The 25,166-nt window shown below is 38.8% G+C and overlaps 3 protein-coding genes across 3 annotated transcripts; 2 read left to right on the forward strand and 1 right to left on the reverse strand.

Annotated features, from left to right (window-relative positions):
* The first annotated feature begins 110 nt into the window (after window positions 1–110).
* Window positions 111–1,997, forward strand: LOC133527554 (inactive selenide, water dikinase-like protein). Its single transcript, XM_061864611.1, has one exon. The coding sequence runs from the start codon at window positions 396–398 to the stop codon at window positions 1,602–1,604; it is 1,209 nt and encodes a 402-aa protein (XP_061720595.1). The 5' UTR covers window positions 111–395; the 3' UTR covers window positions 1,605–1,997.
* Window positions 1,998–4,614: 2,617 nt separating this feature from the next.
* Window positions 4,615–9,219, reverse strand: LOC133527574 (DET1- and DDB1-associated protein 1). Its single transcript, XM_061864634.1, has 4 exons — window positions 9,064–9,219; window positions 8,819–8,957; window positions 7,922–7,983; window positions 4,615–6,715 (listed from the first exon to the last, which is right to left on the reverse strand). Exons 1-4 carry the CDS (start codon window positions 9,064–9,066, stop codon window positions 6,614–6,616), a joined length of 306 nt encoding a protein of 101 aa, XP_061720618.1. The 5' UTR covers window positions 9,067–9,219; the 3' UTR covers window positions 4,615–6,613.
* An 84-nt stretch (window positions 9,220–9,303) lies between these two features.
* On the forward strand, window positions 9,304–22,778 carry LOC133527577 (uncharacterized). Its single transcript, XM_061864637.1, has 15 exons — window positions 9,304–9,793; window positions 10,230–10,379; window positions 10,935–11,073; window positions 11,656–11,843; window positions 12,106–12,259; window positions 12,755–12,912; window positions 14,049–14,169; window positions 15,245–15,366; window positions 16,102–16,216; window positions 16,459–16,641; window positions 18,021–18,270; window positions 19,223–19,426; window positions 19,864–20,003; window positions 20,474–20,695; window positions 21,730–22,778. Exons 1-15 carry the CDS (start codon window positions 9,531–9,533, stop codon window positions 22,114–22,116), a joined length of 2,796 nt encoding a protein of 931 aa, XP_061720621.1. The 5' UTR covers window positions 9,304–9,530; the 3' UTR covers window positions 22,117–22,778.
* Window positions 22,779–25,166: the final 2,388 nt, after the last annotated feature.

A 25,166-nucleotide genomic window follows, 5' to 3' on the forward strand; every position in this document is an offset into this window, starting at 1 on the left:
GAAAAGGATGAGTATAGTTTTTATTGTTCTTATTTACTGACAAATTGGTTTGACCAACTATATCAAAACAAGCAACGCCGCAATATTCACTTGTCTTGTTAACCCTTTAAACCTGGATGAAACACCGCAATCTTGGCTTTATTCAGTACGTTTTCATTGTTAAAAACATCGGCAACAAACTTTGCTACCAATCACAATCAAGCTTTTATTGTTTACGTGACCAATGAACCAATAGGAGGGGCTTTTACGAAATACATTCCGGCCCCCATTTTCTTCTCGTAAAAGGAGACGCCATTTTGCAAGCGTCAGTGGACGGCGTGTTGGGTCGGGTTTCCGAACTATTGTGGTACCAATAGATCCACGAAAATATTGTTATTGGTTTGTTTTAGTGTAATATGTCGTATCAATCTAGTGTAGCGCAAGATTCATTAGCTGCGGCTCAACTCGAAATGGCCGGTAACCCCAATTCTTTAGCTTTGCGTCGGCCATTCGACCCGGTGGCTCATGATTTGGAGGCGAGTTTCCGATTGACTCGATTTGCGGATCTAAAGGGAAGAAGCTGTAAAGTACCTCAAGATGTGTTGGGAAAACTTGTTGAGTCTCTACAACAAGACTACTCACAGCAGGAGCAGGATCAGTTTATGCATGTGGCGATTCCGCGCATTGGCATCGGCTTGGATTGCTCGGTGACGCCGCTGAGGCACGGCGGGCTTTGTTTGGTGCAAACTACTGACTTTTTTTACCCTCTCGTCGACGATCCCTACATGATGGGTAAAATCGCGTGTGCCAATGTTCTAAGCGATCTCTACGCAATGGGTGTGACTGAATGTGACAATATGCTAATGCTTCTCGGCGTCTCTACTAAAATGACTGAAAAGGAGCGCGACGTCGTGATTCCGCTCATCATGAGAGGTTTCAAGGATTCGGCTCTGGAAGCCGGCACCTCTGTGACTGGAGGCCAAACCGTTATCAACCCCTGGTGCACCATTGGGGGGGTTGCTACCACTATTTGCCAGCCTAACGAATACATTGTACCCGACAACGCCGTCATGGGCGATGTGTTGGTGCTCACCAAGCCTCTGGGCACCCAAGTTGCAGTAAATGCCCATCAGTGGCTGGACCAGCCTGAACGTTGGAATAGAATAAAGCTGGTTGTGTCTGAAGAGGATGTTCGTAAAGCGTACCATCGAGCGATGGACTCCATGAGCCGGCTGAACCGCATTGCAGCTAGATTGATGCATAAATACAATGCTCATGGCTCTACGGATGTTACTGGCTTTGGTCTGCTTGGCCATGCACAAAATTTGGCATCTCACCAGAAGAATGAAGTTTCTTTTGTTATTCACAACCTGCCTGTAATTGCCAAGATGGCAGCTGTGGCAAAGGCTTGTGGAAACATGTTCCAGCTGCTCCAAGGACATGCCCCGGAAACTTCTGGAGGACTACTGATCTGCCTGCCTCGTGAACAAGCCGCTGCCTACTGCAAAGATATTGAAAAGCAGGAAGGCTACCAGGCTTGGATTATTGGAATTGTTGAGAAGGGCAACCGCACGGCCCGCATCATTGACAAGCCCCGAGTTATTGAAGTACCTGCCAAGGATTAAAATTGACATTCATTGGAGATATCTCAACTTTAAAATATCTATTTGACTTACTGAGGCCTAGTTAGAAACTTTATTAATAAACAATTTAATTGGTTGTCACAGCTAGGTCTCTGCATTTTATGTTTTAAGTTAATTTTTCTCTTTTGCTGATGTTAGTTAACAGACAGCCAGTCAAGATTTTATTTGTGAGAATCAATATAAGAAAGCTTTTAGACTTTATAGTTAGTATTTGGTGTTTATAATGTTAAGTAAGATTTATCACTATTAAAATTAAGAGAACAATTCCATTAGGTACCCATTAACATCTAACATTTGTTTGCAGCTTGTCAATGAGAACATTTCTGCAAATTGTGAGATAAGTATAATTATTAGAATAAAGTTATTTTTCAGTCAGGCTGTTGTTTCATTTCTTACCCGAACCTAGAATGTAGAATTGCATCTTGATTCAGCTACGGTCCATACAATATAATTCTGTTCAGCTGTCATAACTCTTCAAGTGGCATGTCGTTTTTGAGTTATTGCAATTTAGATTTTATTTCAATGAATAGCCGGGTCCACACAGAGCGAGCATACGCGCGAGGCAATTTCCTCACGCACAAACCGGCCAGTGTAGACGTGCCTCGGGCGAAGAAAACGCACGCGCCGCCCCGGCCGAGGCACGTCTACACTGGCCAGTTTGTGCGTGAGGAAATTGCCTCGCACGTACGTGCCCACTCGCTCGCTCTGTGTGGTACCCGCCTAATTAAATTTGAAATTTAAATGACATAATCGGTCGGGAGTCTACGGCGTACCACTCCAAGAGATAGAACTACCCAGCTATAGTCCCAAAGCTGCCAACTTTGCAAAACTAACTTGACTATCTTAGTTGACGCGGGAATATTATTTTCACATGACCACCAAAGAGCATATAATCACTACGTTCTAATGACCACACCAACTGGTAAAGGCCCTCTTGATTGTTCAAAATCTAATGCGATACTTGCATTTTATCCACTAGTGGGGCAAAGTAATCAGATGAAAATTTTGAGTTGTTTCCTTATGTTGGCTCTATGACTATTGCATGTTGTAGTTTTGAGGCAGAATATTCAAGATATGATATTAAATCTTAATGAACTATAGTTGTATTGTAATACTGGATTATAGTTGGGTAGTTTTATCATTTGATTAGGCGAGTCCACACAGAGCGAGGAAGCGCGCTCGGGCGAGGAAAACGCGCGCGCTGCCTCGGCCGAGGCACGTCTACACTGGCCGGTTTGTGCGTGAGGAAATTGCCTCGCGCGTATGTTCGCTCTGTGTGGACTGACCCGCCTAATGTTTAACACGATTCGAGCGGTATGGGAAGTAGAGACAGTGTGACGTTACTGCTCCGATATAAAGGTATATCGTTACCGTTTTAAATAACGGTACCGGTATTTTTTCCGGTATATATTACCTTAACCGTTATTATAGCCAAACTGATAGTATTAAATAAAATCAAAAGGGCTTACACTTACATAGACAGCTTCATCCAATAGGAACCAAGTTGGCGCAAGGCGCGGGCGGCTTCCCCCCGAGGGTTGCCCACCTTGTGGTGGAGGGGCTTAATTAGTAGCCGTGGCTTGGTCTCCCACGGTGAAGCGAAGAGGCAACCAGGGCCGGCCTGTTTAAGGTGCTGGCCGGCCCGAGGAGGACGCTCCAAGTGGGTTTGATAAGCCTGCTTGTGACGCGTTGGAGGTGGACCGTCGAGGAAGAGGAGTGTCGGTATTGCGGTGAGCCGTTCTCCCTATCCTCGACGGCCGAGGTGGGATCGCAGGGGAAGAGGCGTGATGGTATCACGATGCGCCACTCTCCCTATCCCCTGTGACCTTGGCGGGGCCGTTCCGCTGTAGCGGCGTTGGTGGGGCTGCAGAGGAAGAGGAGTGTCGGTGTTACGGTGTGCCGTTCTCCCTGTCCTCTGCAGCCGAGTTGTGGTTTGCGGCAGAACCATGGACCTCATCTGCCGCCGGGCGCTGGGGAGTTTTCTGGCGCCCGTGGCCTCCTTGTGGCGGGCTCGGGGGGGTCCGCTACACTGCAGGACGGAGGCCGAGGAGGAAGGCGCGTCGAACCATCTGGCGCGCCTCGCGTGAAGGGCCTTCGGGCATTCGCGAAGGAGCCGCTCGCGGGCGGCTGCCGCCGGTGGGGTCGCGGATGAGTACGCAGTCGCAAGCGTTCCTGTAACCCCACCAATAAGGCGGCGAGGTGGCATATGGGGGGTTTTTAGTGGGTATACCGTGGGCCTCATTAGCCTAGACGGGAGTCCCACATAACCACTCGGGTCACCCCCCGCACCCGGGTGGTATGCGGAATGCATTTCCCCCCCTAGAAAAAAAAAAAGGCGCGGGCGGCTTGGCAACAACGCCTAAGCTGATAGGGTACCTTTATGAAAGCGGTTAAGGTACCCGAAAAAATAACGGTACCGTTATTTTTCGGTAGCGAAATAAATTTATTCGGCTACCTAAATGATTCAGATTAAACCGGTATGACGTCATAGCGTTATTTAAAGGTATCGTTATTTTTCGGTTACGCAGTCCCTGACGCCATCGCTCGAAACGATGTCGCTATACCTTTGATCTTTAACATATCATTAAAGAATAAGGATCAAGTCAAATGGCGTTCTAAAAGTTTTAATCATGTGTCGAAAGATGGCAGTAAATTTGCTCTGGCTCTGGCTACAAAGTTTTCTTTGACAATCCACCTCTATTTAAAATTATCTTGATAATAGTTATAGATGGTCTGACATCCTTATAAATAACAGTGACACAAAATAAAATAGAACGCCAATTGATTTCACATCTTACCAGTAAACATTTCAATTTAAGTTGTGCCACTATTCTCGATCAGCAGCGATATGATTAAGTATGGTAGATTCCATGTGGAGAAATCTACTAATAAAAAAATATTTTAGGACATTATTACACAAATTGACTAATCTAATATATATTAGATGCAGAATATGAAATTCGATCATAATCGCATTAGTAAAAAACCAGAATCATCCGTATATTTTTTTATTTCCACTTCAGATAAAAAGATGAAAATTAACTAAAATTTAAACATGCATTTTATAAATTACAGATTAATCTACTTATTGCATTGTTAGCCGACAACCAATCATGGTGGCCACTGATTGAAACAATTAAATTATTTAGAGTTCTTCAATTCAATTAATCCTTAATATTGGAAAAATCGAGTTTACCCATACACGGACGGGCCTTACTAAGAATGAGGCAAGTGCAGCGTTGTCACGCACAGGAATTCGAGCCAATCGTGCAGTCTAACGTCACAATGCGATTGGTTGACGAGTTCGAGCACGCGCGCGATTGGTCGCAACTAGTTATTGCGTAAGTTGGATTGGCACGAATTCGTGAGTGACACCACTGAACTAGCAGTAGCACCATTCTTAGTGCCCGTCCTTAGATATATGTCACTGTACTGACCCAAGCTTGATTAATTTATATTTTAAATCAAGACTTGAGACTAGTTTATCTGATATGATGAAATCGTTAGGTAATTAGCATAATTTAACATAACAGATTGATAAGGTGACAATTTTGATAAAAACTGCACTATTCTTCACTACAATCAGTTAGGTGAGCTTTAATTGATAGTTAATTATGACTATCTTTTGAACACAATATTTGATTACATAGTAACGCATTTCCTGATTTCTTGAAACTCGGATATCCAGCCCAAATCACTTAGGTTGCTGAACACACTTCACCAATCTAAAGTCTAATTAGTTGTTTATTACCAGTACCATTACACACAGTCATGATTAACAACAAAATAAGTAATTAAACACTTTGTAAAGCAATTTATTCTCTATTTTTGCCTTTGATTTTCAAATCTTCCCAAACTGTTGACATTTATACTGCAAATATTAAGGTGCATTGTATGATACGATTCCGAGAAGTGTAATAATTATTAATTACTACTGCTAATCAATTAAATTAATTACGATTTACTGGAATGAAATCTCAATCTTTCTGATGGACGACGGATGTACATAAACTTATAAAATAAATTCATTCACAAGATGGCACTGACTGCCTTCTCAAAATAAAAACGTTAAAGGGCAAGTTGCTAACCTATGGACGGTTCCACCTGGACACCATTGATAGTTACAAAAATTAAAACCTGACTGCAATGAATTAAGAGTCCATCTAAGCATAGAGTGCTTACTCCATACATCAGTTTCCTTACCAAAACGCTTATTATTTTCGTAATCGACATCTAGTGACAAGTAGCAGATTGATCAGTACCACTACTTGATACTAGATGTCACGAGTGTTGCGAACGAAAAGTGTATTGCTCATCAATTTTCAACTACTATTACAAGCATAAGGAGTTGAAAATAGAGTTCCAGTTAATCCGGTTATAATATTGAAAATTGTTGAGCAGTAGACTTTTCGCTCGTCGCGACATCTAAACACCAGGTTAGGGGCCGTGGGGTTGGATAACGATCGGTAGCGAAGAGCTGGCCCACACCAGCTACCCACACCGTCCCCAAAAAGACGGCCATTCGACCACCCCACCAGTCGGTGGGGAAGCGACCAGCTACAGCCGCCGCAGCCATTGTGCGGTAGCGGCCCCTCATACCCCCCTGACGGGGGGTATCGACAGATAACTCAAGTCAAGCGACATCTATTGTCTAGTAGCAGTACTAATAAATCCGCTACTTGACACTAGATGTCGACTACGAAAATAATTATCGTTTTGGTGGTGGTACTTATTCTGTGATCCTACTGTCATCGTTGCCGGTTAAATCTGGCAATAAATTAGTGTTGCCATACACCAAAAAGATTTATCAGATATGTTTAATTTGCTGTGTTCAGGTTTTTATTTTTATATTGTCCACAGGTAAACTTTCCCTTATTTATTTATTTATTTTATTTTATTTTATATTTTGATATAGCGGAATACAAACTGTAATACAAAAATGCCGTACACTTGAATGTTCAATACTGAAGCACAACTGCTCGGAAGTAGTTTCAGTTGAGCGGGGAGTTGAGGCAGGGCCTCTTGCGCGGGCGCGGCTCGTCGCCGTTCTGCTCGAGGTGGCTCTGGTCCCTTTTTTTTGGGGAGTTGTTGTTCTGAAATTACGAAAGTTATTATTTATTACAGTAGTCCATACTAAAAACGTAACTAAGGGCCCCACACTAGCATCTCCGGGCGTCTAGTCAACTCTATGGCTGCCGCTCGACGCAACGTTGGCGCAAATGCGCAGCGACGCCATTTTCCATAGCGCTGACTAAACGCCGACGCTCAAAAGACGCTAATGTGGGGTGGCATTAAAACTAAAGTATGCCTCATATTTATTTCCCAGGTACAAATTGTCCTTCAAATCTCTCATTTTCGTACTAAACTGGTGTTAACTAGGATATGCTCCAGGGACAGGTTCTTGGTTCTTGCCCTACACAATTAGTACTGGGATAGCAGCATTGCACTGCACTTACACACTTATTTGCGTATTTTTAGAGTTCCGTACCCAAAGGGTTAAGCGGGATCCTATTACTAAGACTCCGCTGTCCGTCCGTCTGTCACCGGGCTGTATCTCATGAACCGTGATAGTTAGACAGTTGAAATTTTCACAGATGATGTATTTCTGTTGACGCTATAATAACGAATACTAAAACCAGAATAAAATAAATATTTAAGGGATATAAGGGGCCTCCCATATAACAAACGTAATTTTTTTTGCTGTTTTTATAGATAATGGTACGGAACCCTTCGTGCGCGAGTCCGACTCGCACTTGGCCGGGTTTTTTGTATGCAATTAATGTGAGAGGGTTCCTACCACGAAAATAAATATAAGCAACCACCACCCAAAGTACAAAAAATGACACATGTTTCGTCTCTCTATGAGGCTTCATTCAGATGGTCATATCATATACGTTTTCATAAAACTAATACATATTTTCCGCTCTATCGTCCATGTATTCTTCGAGGGTATAAAAAGCTTTCAATGTTAAATAATTATTTAGTTTTGGTCTGGCGTCAGGCAACGGAAGTGCTAGTACTTGTAGAGTAGTGGTAGCAGTTTTATGTCTATACATAAAGTTTAACAATGCCACTTCATATCATGATTATCATGTAACTATTATAGGTATCTGTGTTGTTCATCTTAGTATAAGTTGAACAAGCTTAGGCTAGCTACAGGCATAATTTTATTTTTAATTAGGAACAGGTCAAAGTTCATTAGTTTATTGCTTGTGATCTCAGATTGATAACCAGTTTAAAGTTGAACTAATGATAACCAGATATTGTAAACATTTTATAATTAATGTTAATGCAGTTACCTTTTTCTCCCACTGCTGGTGTAGATATCTTAGGAGGATATTTGTTTTTTCTGTTACTATTACTGAAAAATACAAAAAGAAAGTTTAATGTAACATGTCTTAGGGTTTAGTCTCAAGGTTGTATAATTATAGTCTGCCCTGGTATGTGAAGAATGCTTATAACCAAAAATTACAAAAAAAGAATAATGATATAAATGTCCATCGGATTTTATTTATTCTTGAGATTTTGGTGCACCCTAAGACATGGTGCCTTGGAGCAGAGTTGCCAGAGACAGGAACAAATGGAGAAGACTGGAGGAAGCCTATACCGACAGGCAAGCGGGCACCCAAAACATTTAACGACAAATCGGTGAAGAAACAAGTAAAGCAAATAAACAGCATTTGGGTGCCACACCAAAAAGGCTATTTAAAACAAAGACATGGTGCCTTAAGTAATTGCTTACTTTACTTATTAGTTAATCTGGCACTGAATAGAAAATGAACTCAGGAGTCAATATCAGCATATTTTATAGTCCAGATATATTTGTTTCTGATGTAGGAATCTTATCAGAACACGCACATTTATTTTACTACACAAACAATTTTTCTAACATATGTTAGTAAAACAAATGAATAATTTTCCAGATTTGTCCCTGCCTCTATACTTAATCAAAGCATACTACATAATTACAGTTCATGACTTTGTAGACCAGAACATATTTGTTCTATCATTTTGCGGATGATGCAAATTTACTTATGGTCTTACGGCCCTCAGATTAAATTGTAATTGAAGTCAAGTTTGCAACATTGAACAGTATGATGGACATAATATAACCAATCTGACAAACTATAGAAACAGCAAAATAGTTCCAAAAGCCTTTAAACTATTGGAACAGATTAATAAAACCATTTACTCACTCTGTTCTGAAGGTATGTCCTTAGTAGGGAGGTATATCGAAGGTCTCTTAGAGCAGTATCTGATGCCATGATCCGTGTTGTATAATGTAAAGTTATGTTCATCGTAAGACGGCAGATCCTTTAGGAACTCGATCACCGACTAGAAAGAAAGGAGTGAAACATGAACATGATTACTGACAAGAATTAACAATTTCGTGGTGCGGTACGCAATATGAGACACACATTGGATGTCATTACTAACTTACCATTGTACGCTTAAATTTAAAAAAATCTGGACCACTCAGCGAGAAAACCAGAATTACACTAATATAATAAACGTAGAGCCAGAAATAAAGAAGCTGGATTAAAAAAATATAATCACTGCAAACACTTGCAGGCCGAGCTCCAAAAACCAGATGAGAATGACAGTCCAGTCGCGCTGTGTTGCTTACTGTAAAAATGATGCTGTCGCAACATTGTTGTTAGTGGAAATAGTGAGCGGCTTTAAACTAAAACTAGAAATAAAATTTTATACTTATTAGTACATTACACTTGAATTAGTATTTAATAACTGTAAAAATATGCTATACAAATACAATAAAGTTATCATAAGTAACGCACCACCAAACCTCTTTACATAAGGTCGCGGGGAGATATAGTTTTTCTTCTTTTGGAGGGAACTTTAAAAAAGTTTTACATTATACCGTTAATTACGAAATTACTCGGTATCAAAATGAAGCATAGTTTAGTAAATTCTAATTTCAGCAGAACTTATAACCCAAGTGGTAGACAAAACGCTCTTTCAGATATAAAGCGGCTTTTAACATCTCGGGAGCCAACTGCCCAAGAAAAAGGCTGCGGTTATTTGATTGAAGTACTAAGCCGCTACAACAAAGAATCTAATCAGAGGACTCGTCTTATAGAATATTTATTAGACAATGATATAACAGTCTTTCTCTGCGAAGTAACATCGAACTTGGATTTAAATTTATTCAGGTAGGTACTTATTGTTTAGTCATTTTACAGTTATACCTTTTATTTCCTCGCGAAGGCATGACAAATTAATTAAATAAATCAATTGAACTACTATTTATTTAATCGTATGGCTTATACAAAAAATAGGTAGTTACATAAATATCACAGAATAAAAATTACATTACAATTAAAATTAAATGTCAATATCCAGAGATAAATTGAACTACTTATGTAGCACAAGAATAACCAAGTGACCGAGTCCGAATATATCGCATAACATTTTTGTTATTATTGGAATAAGTGTGTGCTGTGATAGATTTTATTACTATTTGATGCGGACCATACATACATACCTACCTTCCTTCATTTACGCCTACTTTAGCTTTTTAAGTAGCAAGTTTTGTGTGAAATCTATTTACAAAGTGATCCGTTTTATTTCATTTCCCTGTCCTCGCAGATCATTCGTCCGCTGCGTGCGTTTGCTATGGTGCGCACGTTTATTCACAGAGCAGCACGCCGCACAGTGCGCGGCAGCGGCATTGCGCGCCCTACAGCAACATACTGGTGCCATCGAGCCCATGCATTTCCTCTGTGACCTGCTCAATGGGTGAGTTAAAATTTAAAATGGTCGGTAATAGTCAAATTAAAAACAGAAAGCTGTGCAAAGCTGTTATTAGGTTGTAATAATCTTGATCCTGACATAGTGTAAAAATCCTAACATTTCCTGGAGTCATTGCTCCAAAAATTACCCGGGTAACTAGCCCCTGAACTTGCCACCATATGTTGAAGCGTTGGAGCTACAACCCAGCCATAACCTTCCCTTTCTTTTGCCCAACTCTAAACTTTTAGCTAGCTTCTCGTTATTAATTGAGGTTTCTAAAAAGTCTTGACACTCGCCAAGTCGCCCCGCAATCCTGATAAAGGACCAACAATCCTGACATGTCAGGGGATGTCCTGACGGTATGGCAACCCTATTTGGCCCAGGAGGGTAGAGGAGCACTTTACATAGAAGTCTCTAGATTTGTCTAGTCTTTTTTACCGTGATTCGCTAAGCATGTCTGGCAATAGGCAACATAGCCCACTTAAGTACTGATAGAAAAGTTAGCTATAACTATTAATCTGGCCCCAACTTCTATACTACCTCTGACTTCTCATTTTCTAGTATACCAGAGTTCAAAGCCATCCCCGCCTTTTCTCCGAGCAGCGCGTTCTCCGTGGAGCAGCTCCTCGCCTGCCTCTCGTCCTTGGCGCCCCGCACCAACACCAGCTCCACCGTTCTCGCCAGCGCCCTCGTCCTCCAGGTAGGGAATACAAAGCCAGCCCACCTTCTCCCCGAAAAGCGCGTTCTCCGTGGAGCAGAATAATTTCATAGAAGTTTGACCTTTAAAATAACTTGCACTGCATGTGCTATCAAAATCGTTGCAGACTTGTCTTAGTCTGACTCTAGGACCAATTGAGAAAAAGGAAATGAGACGAACACACGATGTATGGTGAAAAATAATGCAATACGAGTATTCAGTCAACATATACATATTTCATATAAATTACACATATACAAAAGTGTCATATTCATATATCATAATTACGAATTACCCTTAAACTTATCTCTTAAACACTTGATTATTTTTAAGAGTCATACCAAATACCAAGATAAGTTGGCAGCGATTTTGACAGCCCCGATAGTGCAAGTGTTATTTTAAACGTCAAACTTCTATGAAATTATGACGTTTACTTAACACTTCCACGGGCTGGGCTGCCAAAATCGATGCCAACTTATCTTGGTCTGACTCTATTTAACTAGTTTTACGGCTATGTACCTTTGCCAAAATAATCGGTTCTAACCTCAGTTTTGGTTAAAACCGTTTTATATTCCATACCTCCAGGCTTTGGTGTCGTACCAGCCGGATGACCTGGACCTCAGGAGCCAGACGGGGGTGAAGCTGGTGGAGGTCTTAGGAGTCTGGTTTGGGCTGCTCGTTGGGAGCTTGAATCATTCAATGTTGACTGGAGATAAGGAGATGAGCGGGATGTTTTTCGCTGTGACGTGTAAGCTTGGATTGGATGTTATGAGGTAAGATAACTTATTTATTTGGGCATAGCTTAGCGAAGCAGACACATTGTTATACAAATAGATGACGAATGGGGGTACACTGGGTTGGATCTTTGTCCCTACCCTACCTAATGTTATGTAGGTAGCCAAAGTCTTTGAACTGAATATGCAGTTAAGAAGTGAAGAAGAAATCAATACTTAAGGGGCAATTTCAATGCCTGTACCGTAGAAAAAAGAACCATTTACAATATGTATCCCCTAACGTTTGAGACATTACTTTTAGGCTAGCCAAGCTACTCAACAGCGGCAAACAAAACCCCAGCTTTGTGCAATCAATTTTGGCCGACAAACAAGAAATAACAGCATTAAAGCAATGTGCTGGCGCACTAAGGGATTCCATACACCGAGTTCTGCTTGAACTGGTTAGCTTTACGAAGGTACGTACCTACATACAGGGAATATGCTCCGAACCTTTTCTTCTTCTACGTCGGTTCGTCACTGCTAAGCATCCTGCCTCCGCTTTCCAATTTTCCTCATAGAAGCCCTCCATTTATCCCTATCGGTTGCTTTGTGCAAAGTGTCCGCGATGAACCACGTCTACTTTACATGGTTGGAAACCACTGATGGAAGCTTTGTTGGCGACCGTGATTACAATGCGTAACAATTTTGATCTAACGACTGTTGTCGGTATCATATTTTATTTTCTGAGCTAATTTAATGGAAATTCTTCATTTAAAAATAAAGGATAATAAACGTAAAATCGCTAAATATTCCACAAGTGAGTTTTATTAATTTTATACATATTTTATAATAATATAAGTTGGCAATACTTTGCAAAAGGCGTTTTTCCATTGGTCAGCCATATGTCAAACCACGCATCGATGTTGCCAGTTTCCACCTGCAAAAAACGTTAAATCTATTTTAATTTCTAGGAAAATCAAGGCCAGCTTTCCTCAGAAGAATACGGAGTGTTCCTGAAGTTTATGTTGAACTTCTTGTACGATGCGACCTCTGAACAACTGCCAGAGTTCTGTGACGTTTTATTCTCCAAAGGATACCTGATTATGCTGCCACAGTGTCAAATCGATAGGTAGGAGCGAAATAACAAGATAGACGAAGAAGTTAGAGTCAGACCAAGATGAGATGGCAGCGATTTTGACAGCCCAGACAGTGCAAGTGTTATTTTAAACGTCAAACTTCTAAGAAATTATACGTTTACTTAATACTTGCACAGGCTGAGCTATTAAAATCGCTGCCAACTTACTTTGGACTGACTCTAGTAGGAAAACGCTTCACACACTTAATCCAGCAACTGACGACAGAGATGACATCAATACGTAGATGTGTCAATGTCAATGTTAGTGTAAGTAGATTATAGTACCTGGGGGCCTACCGGGAAAATCGAAATTCGCAAATTGTGGGGATCTTTCTCTTTTACTCTCACTAAGACGTAATTAGAGTGACAGAGAAAAATGCCCGCAATTGACGAACTTCGATTTTCGCGGTAGGCCTCCTGCGTCCCTGCCTCTCACGGGTCGATACGAAAACAAGTAAACTGTCGGCCACCAGAAAGTGGTTAGTTAATAGTTAGGTTAGGTTTAGTGGCAAAATTAAACGCTTTTAAGTATATTTACGCTCTTCTAGCGCCCGAAAATAGGTAGCAAGTTAGACAAGGAAAACATACAGCAAGAAAAACAATAATACTTGGTATAAAATTTGATAGTAAGGACCGTTCACCCAGGACCGACCGCCTAGTCCGAGTTCTGTCTTGATTTTAAAGAGGCTGTTTTGTAAATACCTATAATCGTTTGGTAGGTTCTTTTTTTATGACTTAACTTAACTTTCGAAGTTTAAGCCTTACTTACAAAATTAAATAGCAATTACTCCGATCATAACTTTGTTTTGTGATGGTAGTCATTTTTAATAAGGAAACTGGAAAACTGTCACTGTTGCTGGGTTTGATTATGTATTAGTGGCATGTAGCGAAATTCATAAACATTACAGTCATTTAATTGTTCTATTCGAATAGCGTATTTAATGTTGATTCTTGCGATAAAAGCTTCTTTATCTGCTTTTATACATAGATATGCTTAAATAAGTAGTTGAATTTGTAATATTCTCTAAATCCAAGCTGACCTGCCAAAGGGGGCCCCTTGGGGGGTCTAAACATCTTCATAAACCCCTTGCGTAATTAATGGACGCCCCCAAACTAGATGCTTTTTTCAGAAACGATATCATGGTGCGCAATGTGAGCACCTTAATACTCGGAGAAATGCTGAAAGGTTTAGCGCAGAAGTACCTAGACGTGGGCGCTGGGTCAGACCACACCTGTGCAAGAGATATACATGTTAGTATTTTATATACTTACATCAAAGCCACTTAACATAGTATTATAACGACATTATAGAATATGAAAACGGACATCTAAATCATCATAGTGTTGCATATAAACTTGAGTAATCGTTACAATAATTCTTCGTACTTCTAATGATATTTAATTTTACAAAAAAAAATTTTTTGTTCTTTGATCATTCGACTGTTGCAGGCTACTAGCGTCATCTAGATTCATTGACTTGAACTATTTTGGTTATGCCATTCATAGTTGGAGGGCGTTAGTAGTACCTATTATTGTTGTATTCAATTTAGTTCTCTGTTTTCGCTCTTTACACTAAACTTGATGTGATATGTCGATAAGTGAGGGCCTATCGCGAATACCGAAGGTCGTAAATTGCGGGCACCTTTCTCTTTTACTCCAATTAAGGCGTAACTAGATTGACAGAGTAAGATGCTCGCAATTTGCGAACTACGGTGTTCGCGGTATGCTACGTTAGTAGGACTATAATTTTCACAGATTGACGGATGGTTTATGTAGTTTCTATGATTTTAAAATATTAATATGGATTTAGTTTTATTGAATCTAGATTATCACTCTTTTCACTACACTTGGTTTCTGCAGCATTACCAGCCGGTGTATACAACTTACAAAGCTCGGAACCGGTTTAATTAATACAATAGCTACTTGGTAGAGGGCGCTAGTAGTATACAATCTCAATATCATTTAACTTAAGCAGACACATAAAAGTGGTTTTTCAAAACAAATAAAGTAACAATTTAAGAAAGAATAGTAATACAGAGTTTAAAAATAAAGTTACGCTCTCGAAAGAGTTATAGTTAGTTTTATAATTATGTTAATTATCTTAAGCGCGAGGAAAAAGGTACCTACCTACCTAAGATTATGCAGAATCAACTTTGGATTATTTCATGTTTAGAGGTAGAGGCTGTTCGTTAATATTTGTACCATTTTCAAACAAAAGGGTACTTATTGTTGTCAATAAGTCCATACAGCTTCAATTTGAAATCAAGCTTATCGACAACCGACAATGTGTATTCTGGTATTTTGGTTAAAAACGTGACATTTACAGATGGGCTTGGTGGAACTCCAGAATGGAATAGAGCAGCCGCACAACGTCGGAGACCAGCTACAAAAGAGACAGCCATACAGCCTACTCGTCTACATTTACTTCTATTGCCAATCTTCTGACGAGTATACTTAATGGATAATACAATTTGATTAATTATATGCTACTATACATATTTGTTAAAAGTCTGAAATCGTTATTTAAATTCTAAACATTTTGAAACACAATTGTTGACCTACAAAATATCACTTTCGGGTACTACTAGCACCACCTTATTATCTATATTTGAACTATCTTAGTTACGCTATTCATATCTAGAGGGCGTTAGTAGTACGATGGTTGTAACTGTTTCCGGGTATTTCATGTAGCAAAGAATAGAGGTGGATTGTCATAGAAAACTTTGTAGCCACGTAAATTTACTGTCATCTTTCGACACATGATTAAAACTTTTAGAACGCCACGCCTTTAATCTAATAGATGGCGCCACTTTTTGATATTTAACAAATTTAACACATATTAGTGAAAGAATAAGGATCAAAGTCAAGTGGCGTTCTAAGTTTTAATAATGTGTCGAAAGATGGCAATCAATTTTCTGTGTATTTTCTGTGGCTACAAAGTTTTCTTTGACAATCCACTTCATTTCAAATTCTCTTTGCCTCGACCTACAAATTCCCACTTTCCGGGTACTATTAGCACCATCTTATTATTTATATTTAAACTATTTTAGTTACACTATTCATGTATAGAGGGCGTTAGTAGTACGATGATTGTAGCTGTTGCCGGGTATTTCATGTAGTTACATTTATCTAGTACCATTTTGGACTTTCTGTCAATACTTGTAACGCCGTTATTTCTTCCAGCCCTGAAAAAGCCACAGCCCCGCTGCTGCCGTACCTGATGGAGCACATTCTCCGCTTGCCAAAGAGCTTTACGCCGCCACCGTACATAATAAAGGCTCTTTGGCTAGTTTTTGCAGTTAGTTTAGTACCCTTTTACCACGATATATCTTGAACAAAAAATCTTGACCTAACGTTTTCTGGCTCTATTTGACTCGAGACAGCCGAGACCGTGACAATGACTTATGACAATAAAATTGAAAGAGTCAATACTTTGTTCCGTTGATTTCAGGCGAAAATTGAACCTAGGATTTTTTTTAGTCACACAAAATTTACCTAAGTACTAAAAATAATAATAATAACGATTTATTTTTCCAAAAGATGTCTTCAATATCATCGGGCACGCTATCCTCTCTGAATGAAAGAGTGTATCTAGAAAAGGCTACGGACCGTCTTATTTCTATGCTGTGCCCGGAACCGTCCCTGTATTACACGCATAATCCGGCTCTGCTACTGTGGGCCTTCACATCGCATCGGATCCATGAAAAAGTTCGGCTGCAAGTGGTAATAATAGGTTTATGATAAAAATTAAAAAAAAATTGCTACGTAAAAACACCCTGTTCATGAGATAGTTAAATGAGACCTCATTGAACAGGTTCTAGAACCTCTTTTACTTAACACTTAACTGGCTACTGGCTGTGACGCCGAACCATAATGACATGTCGGCATGAACACTATAGGTGTAGGTAAGGAATGAAATCTCCCTGTACCAAAAAGTGTCATCAAATTTTTTTAAATAGGTGGCGCTACAATACCTAGAATACTTGAAAAAAAAAAACAAACCATAGACAGCGCACTTCACTCCGTCAATAACGCCTAGGTTCTTAGCTACTCTAGCGCTACTCTGGAGAGATTTGGAACTATTTATTTATTTATTATTTAATCTTTATTGCACAATACATGAAGGTACAAATGGCGGACTTTAATGCATTAAGGCATTCTCTACCAGTCAACCAATGGGTTAAACCAGAAAGATTAACTAGGTGCAGTGTCATTTAAAGTAAATGAATGTGTAACCGAGACTATATATGAATATAAACTATATATTAATAAACTAATATTATACTAAATATTATTTATAGCTGACAGCTGGACACTTTTGCAACAGTTCTACCATAAGAGATTTCACTCCTTTTAATTCCACACTCCATAATGAACAAGTTAAACATATTGTCAGTTAAATACACATGGTGATTATTTTTAGATTTTTTTAAATTCGGTAAATGAAAAATATATATACTTATATGAAAAGTTTTCTCAATTTCTATTTAAAGTTAATTGTTTTAATGTAATACCTGGCATACCAGTATTATATCCACTTTGGATAGAAGGGGTACTTCATAATAGATATTAAATTGTAGTCGAATTCAATTTAATATGGGGTATTACTGCAACTTTATTTTAATTTCATTTATTAATTGAATTATTTTATTAATATTGCTTCTGTTTTAATTGTGTAATTATTATAATATCGTCCTGTAATGAAGTATTAAGTTCATTATGGATTCATGTCCGAAATAAAAGCTTTTTTTAAATATTCTACCGCTAGAGTGCAGCACTAGCACATATTGTAAACCATAGAGTAACTTATACTTATTTTGAGAAGTTTTCACTATGATATTGATGCATCAAGGCGGTTTAGAGAGCTTATTGCGAAACACAATAATAGAAATTTCGTTATCCGTTTCTCTATCTCTCGAATATGCAAGAGTGATAGAGGGAGATAACGAAATTTCGATTTTTGAGTTTCGCGGTAGGCCCTCAGTATGTGCTAGTGGCGCTCTCTACGCAAAGTTTTGCGTAATATTCCCTGTTATAACTTATTATAAATAAATCCATTTGCAACGCCCAAAATACGAAATACAAAACCACTATCATTTTAGTTATCCCAATGGTTCAAGATTGAAGACTCGTTACCATCAGAACTGATCTCCGACCCCGCCGTATGGGAGCTCCTCCTCAGCATTCTGACATCAAGCAAGGACATTCAGGTTCTGCAGAACTGCAACAAAACCATCTATAGTTGTCTGGAAGAAATAGATGACGATGGGATAGAGGACTTTGGGCTGATCGTTTGGCCAATGCTGCCAGAAGTGCTGGCTAAAGCATTGATAGACTTCGATAGTACGATTGGTAAGTAATCTAATAAAAAAATCGACCAAGAGCATATCCGGCCATGCTCAGTGTAGGGTATCGTAGTTACCATTCTGTCAAAATAGGCCAAACGGGGTCTATTGGTAAGTAGGTATCACAAGCATATGCCTTTGCAGCGCTTCGTCTTTTTACTAAGAAGAGATGTTTTTTTTTTGTAATAACTCAAAAACGGCTGGACCGATCATGTTCGCTATAGTTTTCATTGAAAGTACAGTTTTTACAAACCCTTTACTCTTGTTGAAATCTCCTTTTTTATATTAGTTCTCTTTCCTAACCGATTATTAGGTAATACACAATGCAGCCTCCCTAGATAGGGTTTCTAAACCATCCTGACTCCATAGATACCCACTTACAAATAAGAAGTAGGTAATGTTATTTAACGTGAAGATACTCTTACTTTTCCAATTTGGCTGCCCTCGGCAATGAGTAAACAAAATCATCCGCTGTTCCCTATTTCTACCTTCCACCTTTCCAGAAACCAACATATGCTACCTCCTAGAGCTTTCCTCTGCGCTAGTCCCTAAAGAGCTCGACGACGCTCTCTGCCTGCAGCTAGCTGCCCTTACAACCGCTATAGTCGCTAAGGCCCGACACCAATGTTCCTACTTCCACCCTGTACCTTTTCAGAGACCAACATATGCTACCTCCTAGAGCTTTTCTCTGTGCTAGTCCCTGAAGAGCTCGACTACGCCCTTTGCGTTGAGCTAGCTGGCCTAACAACCGCTATATTCACTAAGGCCCGTTGCCAATGTTCCCACTTCCACCCTGTACCCTTCCAGAGACCAACATATACTACCTCCTAGAGCTTTCCTCTGCGTTAGTCCCTGAAGAGCTCGGCGACGCTCTTTGCCTGAAGCTAGCTGTCCTCACAACCGCTATATTCGCTAAGGCCCGACGCCAATATTCCTACTTCCACCCTATGCCTTTCCAGAGACCAACATATGCTACCTCCTAGAGCTTTCGTCTGCGCTAGTCCCTGAAGAGCTCGACGACGCTCTCTGCCTGAAGCTAGCTGTTCTCACAACCGCTATATTCACCAAGGACCGAGACGAGGCGCGGTACGACTTCGAATTCGCTTGCCTCAGGCTGAGCTTGTACTTGTTAAGCTTTGCTAATAAGCAGAACGATAATAGAGGTAAGAAGTTTATTTCATTTTTACCATCACTTCTTAATTCGAGATGTTGAGTAATCAATCATGACAAGTGACTACAATTTTCGGAAAATCCTAAACTCGATTCAACTCCTTATCTTTGCATTTTCCGTCGCACCCTACAGGAATCCCTGATCCACTTTGGCACCCTAATTCCAGAAATTGAAATAAATAAGTGCAAGTGCTATAGTCTTTACGGAAGGGATTGTTATCTGGCTTTCCATCACAAAGGGAAAATTAGGCCTCGTTAGGATCAGTCCGGTTTCTTCAAGGTGTTTTCATTCACCAAAAAGCGATTGGCAAGTTTGAACTCAATAATATTATTTGATTTAGGTATTCTTAGTAACCATAGGAGTTCAAAGATGTTCATTAAGATTGATCTGTACGTTTCTCTATTAATTACACAATATTTAAACCCCCAGTGTTAGTGACATACATAAACCGGGCCGGTTTCCTTCCTCGTCTGGTCTCCGTAACCAACAGCATGGATAACAAAGTTGCCTGTATCGCTCTACAGCTGCTCTCGTACATCGTGCATTACTTCACTAAGAATAATTATCAAGTAAGACTTTCATCTTAGCTTAGCGTTTAAACGAATCCCGGTTGCATCCTTGACTGAATTTACTGTTTTAAATTTAAAACCGTTATTTGATATTTTCGCCCCAGACACCCTCGACATTTCATATTCTCTGTTTTAAGACCGTAAGTACCAGTAGTAAGTCTTGCCAGCATTCCTTGGACCTTCCTTTCTGATACTATAGGTACAAGGTTACTTTTCTTAAACATAGCCGCATTAGCAAAAACTCTTCCAAATTGACTGTCAAGTATAGATATCATTGATGTGTAAACTGAGGAGTACCCTACCTCTCCTACCTCTTTTATTTCTCATCTCCTACCTCTACCTCCCTTTTTTTTCGCTTCAGTGGACTTTCTGGTTTCTGCTTGACTCACAGTTCCTTCTAGCCTCTACTTTTCCTGTATTATTCACCACTCTGATTACATGATGTTATCAATATTTTATACGTGTTACAGCCAAGATCCCTCCTCCAAATCCAATCCCACCAAATAATCAAGTCTCTCCGGGACGACAGCAGTTCAGAGCGCGGGGCATCTCTGCTTCAACTACTATACATGGTTCTCAACTCCGGTCCAAATTCACCTCTCGTCCTGTCTTGTGACTTGGAGGTTTCTAATGAGCAACAGTATGATGCGCTACGGGCTTTGATGTTGAGAATTCAGATGCTATGTTGTAAGGTTAGTATAAATTACAATCCGAACTCAGAACCTTGAATGGAACCCCATCTCTTCCCTATTTATAACCATGATACTTCCCAAGAGGTATATAAACATTATTGGCTCTGATATTTTCTGAGGTTTTTGGTGTAATGGGTTGCAGGCTAGCAGGTACTAGTTAGGTTAACTAATTTGTTTTACCAATATTTTCTCTGGACTACTTAGGTAGTTATTTTTCAGTCCTCAGAAGTATTATATTATAGATACAATATTTTTATATTAAATGAACACTTATTTATATTTACAATTTACAACACTTCACTTCCTTTCCTTTCTATCACATAACAAAGCAGCTCTATAACAATAGCAATCACAAATGTAATTATTATGATGCACTAGGAAGTTAGGTAATAAGGAAGTTCTTAAAGTACCTAACTACTAAAATTAAAATTGGTTAAGGTTTTGGTAATGCACTCTGCATAAATAGGTACTCGTTTTATGCCGAGAAAGCTCGGAACCGGTATTGATATACCTGTTAAAATCGTTTGAAAAACGGTATGGAAGGTGAACTAAAAAATTACGTTCTCTCTCCTAACCGGTAAGAAAAGGAAACGGAATTTTAGGGTTCGCGGGGAACGATATAATATCGGTTACTCTTGGCTTTCGGAGACTCCTGCTTAAACACGTTAACATACGTTAACTTACTCGTTCTATCGCGTTTCGATATTTTCAGTTTAACCGGTTAATTTCGTTCCTCAAAAACGGAAGGCGATTTAATATGGCATAAACCGGTACCTCACAGTTCTTTACCCGGTAACTGCAAACGTTTCAAAATTAAAACGGTTTTCGAGCCCTGTTCCGAGTACACATATTGGGCCAACGTAGACCAATCTAAGGGACGCCGCTTTGCGGTGGAATGAGATACTCGTACTCGTCGCCTACGTCGACCCAATTATGTACTAAGCATTCGTTTTTCAAACGTCGTTCCAACCCCTGAAATAATCGAATATTATATGGACATTTTTTGCTTTTCATACTTATTACTTTTGGCACAGGAATCTAAAAACCAACCCTCCGGCGCTTGGAAAACCCTCGGCGCTATATACAGACACGCAATTTTCAACAGAAGCGACTCCAAGTTAGTGGCCACACTGACATCCCAACCATGGACACACACCCTCATACACTTCCAAATAACACAAGACATCACCGAGGAGTTCCTAACCTTCACACAGACATGGCTAAGTCTCATGAAGATCACGTTGAAGAACTCTAGGGAAAAGAAGGGAAGTAGGATGTGTAAGCAAAGTTTGGTTTGTAAGACGCTGTTATTGATAAAAAAGTATGTGGTTGTTGAAGAAGCTGAGGATGGAGATGATGTTAAAGAGAAAATTTTGGGGACTGTTAAAGAGATTTTAGATGATTCGGAGTTGAACGTTTAACGATTAATTATTCATCTTACTTTTTTTTATATATTAGAACCTTGTTATAGACAGCTAAGCAAGTCTTTTTGACAGGTCGTAACAACGTGAACTATTTATGTAAAATAATCTTGTTATTTTACCTATGATATTTTCCAAATTAATTCCCAGATAATTTCCTATTTACTTAAGGAATGCCATGACAATTCTGCGGTGACACCTCTTTTCATGGCGAAAATGGTCATGTCAAAAACTATTCGTAGAATAAGCCGAATCGAGCCTTTTAAGTTTATTTACTTAAATGTTTAAGTTCTATTTTTTAAGAGATTTCGTTTTTCATATTTGTTCAAGAAACTTTGGTTTCCTTTGATTCGACTGATTAAGGATAAGTAAATAAATTTGATTTATTGCCTCATCGGTTAGAACGATTTTCCAACGTCGATTGAGTAACTAAATGTAATGTAACGAGATTATACTTTCTACTTTTACGTGGTTTAGGTGCAGTCATTATGTACTTACCCCGTCGAGTCTGGCGATACGAACTGATATTGTTATTTAACGCCACAATTTGTAAGAAACAATTACAAAGTTACTCAGTGGATCATAACAACTTTGAATAACTGTAAACCAAATGTGGAAAATTACCTCCGATTACAAAGTGAATAAAGCTGTTATCACAAATATATGTGGTTTATTTTAATCAACATAGGGTAACGGCGGCTATTAACGCGGGTATCAAAATCGACGTCTAACACCGCGGTGTTTACAAATACGCATTTTGCAAGCAAACAGATCTATTCTCTAAGAAATAAAGCATACACAAAACAAGCTCATTCATTGGTCTATCGTGCCCATTAGTGTGCATTTGTGTGAGTGTAACAAAAAACTCGCGATTCGTCAGTTTGTGCGACGGCGGCGCAAGAACCGGTTGTTCCATACAGACGCGTGACACCACAGGTAAGTGCACTCCAATCTTACTTAGTGTTTTACGTAATAGTTATGGCAAATAAACTAGTGCAATGCCTTTTAAGAGGATGTGTATTGTTTTCTACACGATTTTGAATTACTTTTAACTTAGTTTTTGACCGGGAAATACGTTTAAAATTGAAAATAAAATACAGCGGTGATAGGCGCCAATTACTTCTGTGGTAAGTAATTCCGTGGTATGCCACGGTAATAGAAAAAGTGGTAGTTTTGTTATTTAATCTTTAGTTTTGGTACAAATTATCAATTTTATAATTTCTTTTATTTATTCCAATCTTGATCTATTCACGCTATTAAAGAGCTATTTCCGTGGTATGGAAAGTATTCAACTAACCCTTAATTTTTAACAAAAACTTCAGCACCAATTTCCTTGTTTCTATGGGAACCCTTAATCTGTCAACTTTTTTTTTATTTTGAGTTAAAACCTAAAATTTACTTGCCAGTTATGTGATTTTGTCTTTACAAGAAGCTTGTAATATACGTGTTTGATTTGATTTGAAAAAACATCTGTGTTTTATTCTTTTTATGGGTCGGAATTAGGTTTAATTAAACTCCAAATTAAGCCTATTACCGATGGTATGATCAGATTACCCTCAGTAATAGAATGTATAGAAATCTATTACCGACCCAGAGAAATATTGAATGGGTCGGTAATAGGCTCTTAAAGAGTTATCTATTACCGAGTGACTATTTGGTATTGTATTGAAATATCGCATTTAGGGTACCGCAAGTACAGATTTCGTTGATAAAATTTAGACTTCAGTTATCATTATCAGATTTAAATTCTTCTGTTTTCTGATTCAGTTATTACTCTGACAAGGAAGGGTACCCAACTGCCGGACAATTCCGATTAGATTTTTTTTATATATAATTTTATTTATACAGTAGTCCAAAATCTCAGACATGATTTTTTTTAGCTATAAGAATCAGCAATAAGAAAAGTACTGTGATTTGTTAGTTATAAACGGGTAAATTATAACACATAATATGTGAGAGACTTTATTTAACTTAATTACCTTATCAAAAATATTAGAATTAAAAAATTTCATGTTTTTATATATAGTCGAAATTTTATAAGGTGGACGTTTACCATTTCACTGTGGTAAACTTTCACTCAGGTGGTAAACGACCAGCTTATAAAATTTCGACTATAATTTACGCTGTGCCTTATGAGAAAATGTTACTTACTTGTTTTTTTTGTGCAGCTAATTATGTTAGTAAGACAAACTCTTATCAATCTTTATAGCATTTAAAAATTACTTTATTTAATAACAGGCAGGCCTATTTGTCATATACGTCCTTAGTAAAACTTTACTAACAATAATTTTTGTTGTTTTACATGTAAAACATTCAACTTATAACTTGTTATACAGGTACTCGTGGGTACTTGGTAAGTTAACTATTTAATAGTATTTGATTGTGCCTAAGTGTAATTATAATCTCTTCGAATATATCTCTTATTTTTAAACATACTCCTATAGTTTTATTTTTTATTTTTGTGTCATTATTAAACTTAATGACACAAAAATAATATACAGAACCCATCGTCGTTATTATTGTTTTAACCCTCGGTATTAGGTTTCGAATTTTGAGTTTGGTTTCTGTTAACGAGTGCAGAAAAATCATGCCAATTGTACCCTCGGTAATGAAAGCTCAATTCGCGATAATAGAATCACAGCCTGTCCCTTGCCACGGTAATAGAAGATTTGGTCATTTTGGCTTCAAAAAATATTTTAATACATATAATAACCCAAAATGAATCCAAAAACGTGTGAAACGGAAAGTTCATTAAATGCTCTGATGAAAAAAAAATATTCCTGGCTGTTAGACAGCATTGATACCCTTAATTTTTGGATCTCTTTTGAAAAGTTCCTTAACTACCACGGTAATAGGTGCCTTTACCCTAGTAAAGTTTGCATCATTTTCTTTAAATTGGAGATTGAGCCTAAGCATTAGTCGACTCGGTTACCTACAACTAAATAAAATTATACATCGTGGGCTGATAAAATCCGACAGATTTTAAAGGTGTATTCTTGACCCCATTTAGAGACTAAAATGTCATACTAAGTTTTCTGAAATCGGTCTTG

The sequence above is a fragment of the Cydia pomonella genome, chromosome 18 (genome assembly GCF_033807575.1).
Source record: "Cydia pomonella isolate Wapato2018A chromosome 18, ilCydPomo1, whole genome shotgun sequence".
Lineage (NCBI taxonomy): Eukaryota > Metazoa > Arthropoda > Insecta > Lepidoptera > Tortricidae > Cydia > Cydia pomonella.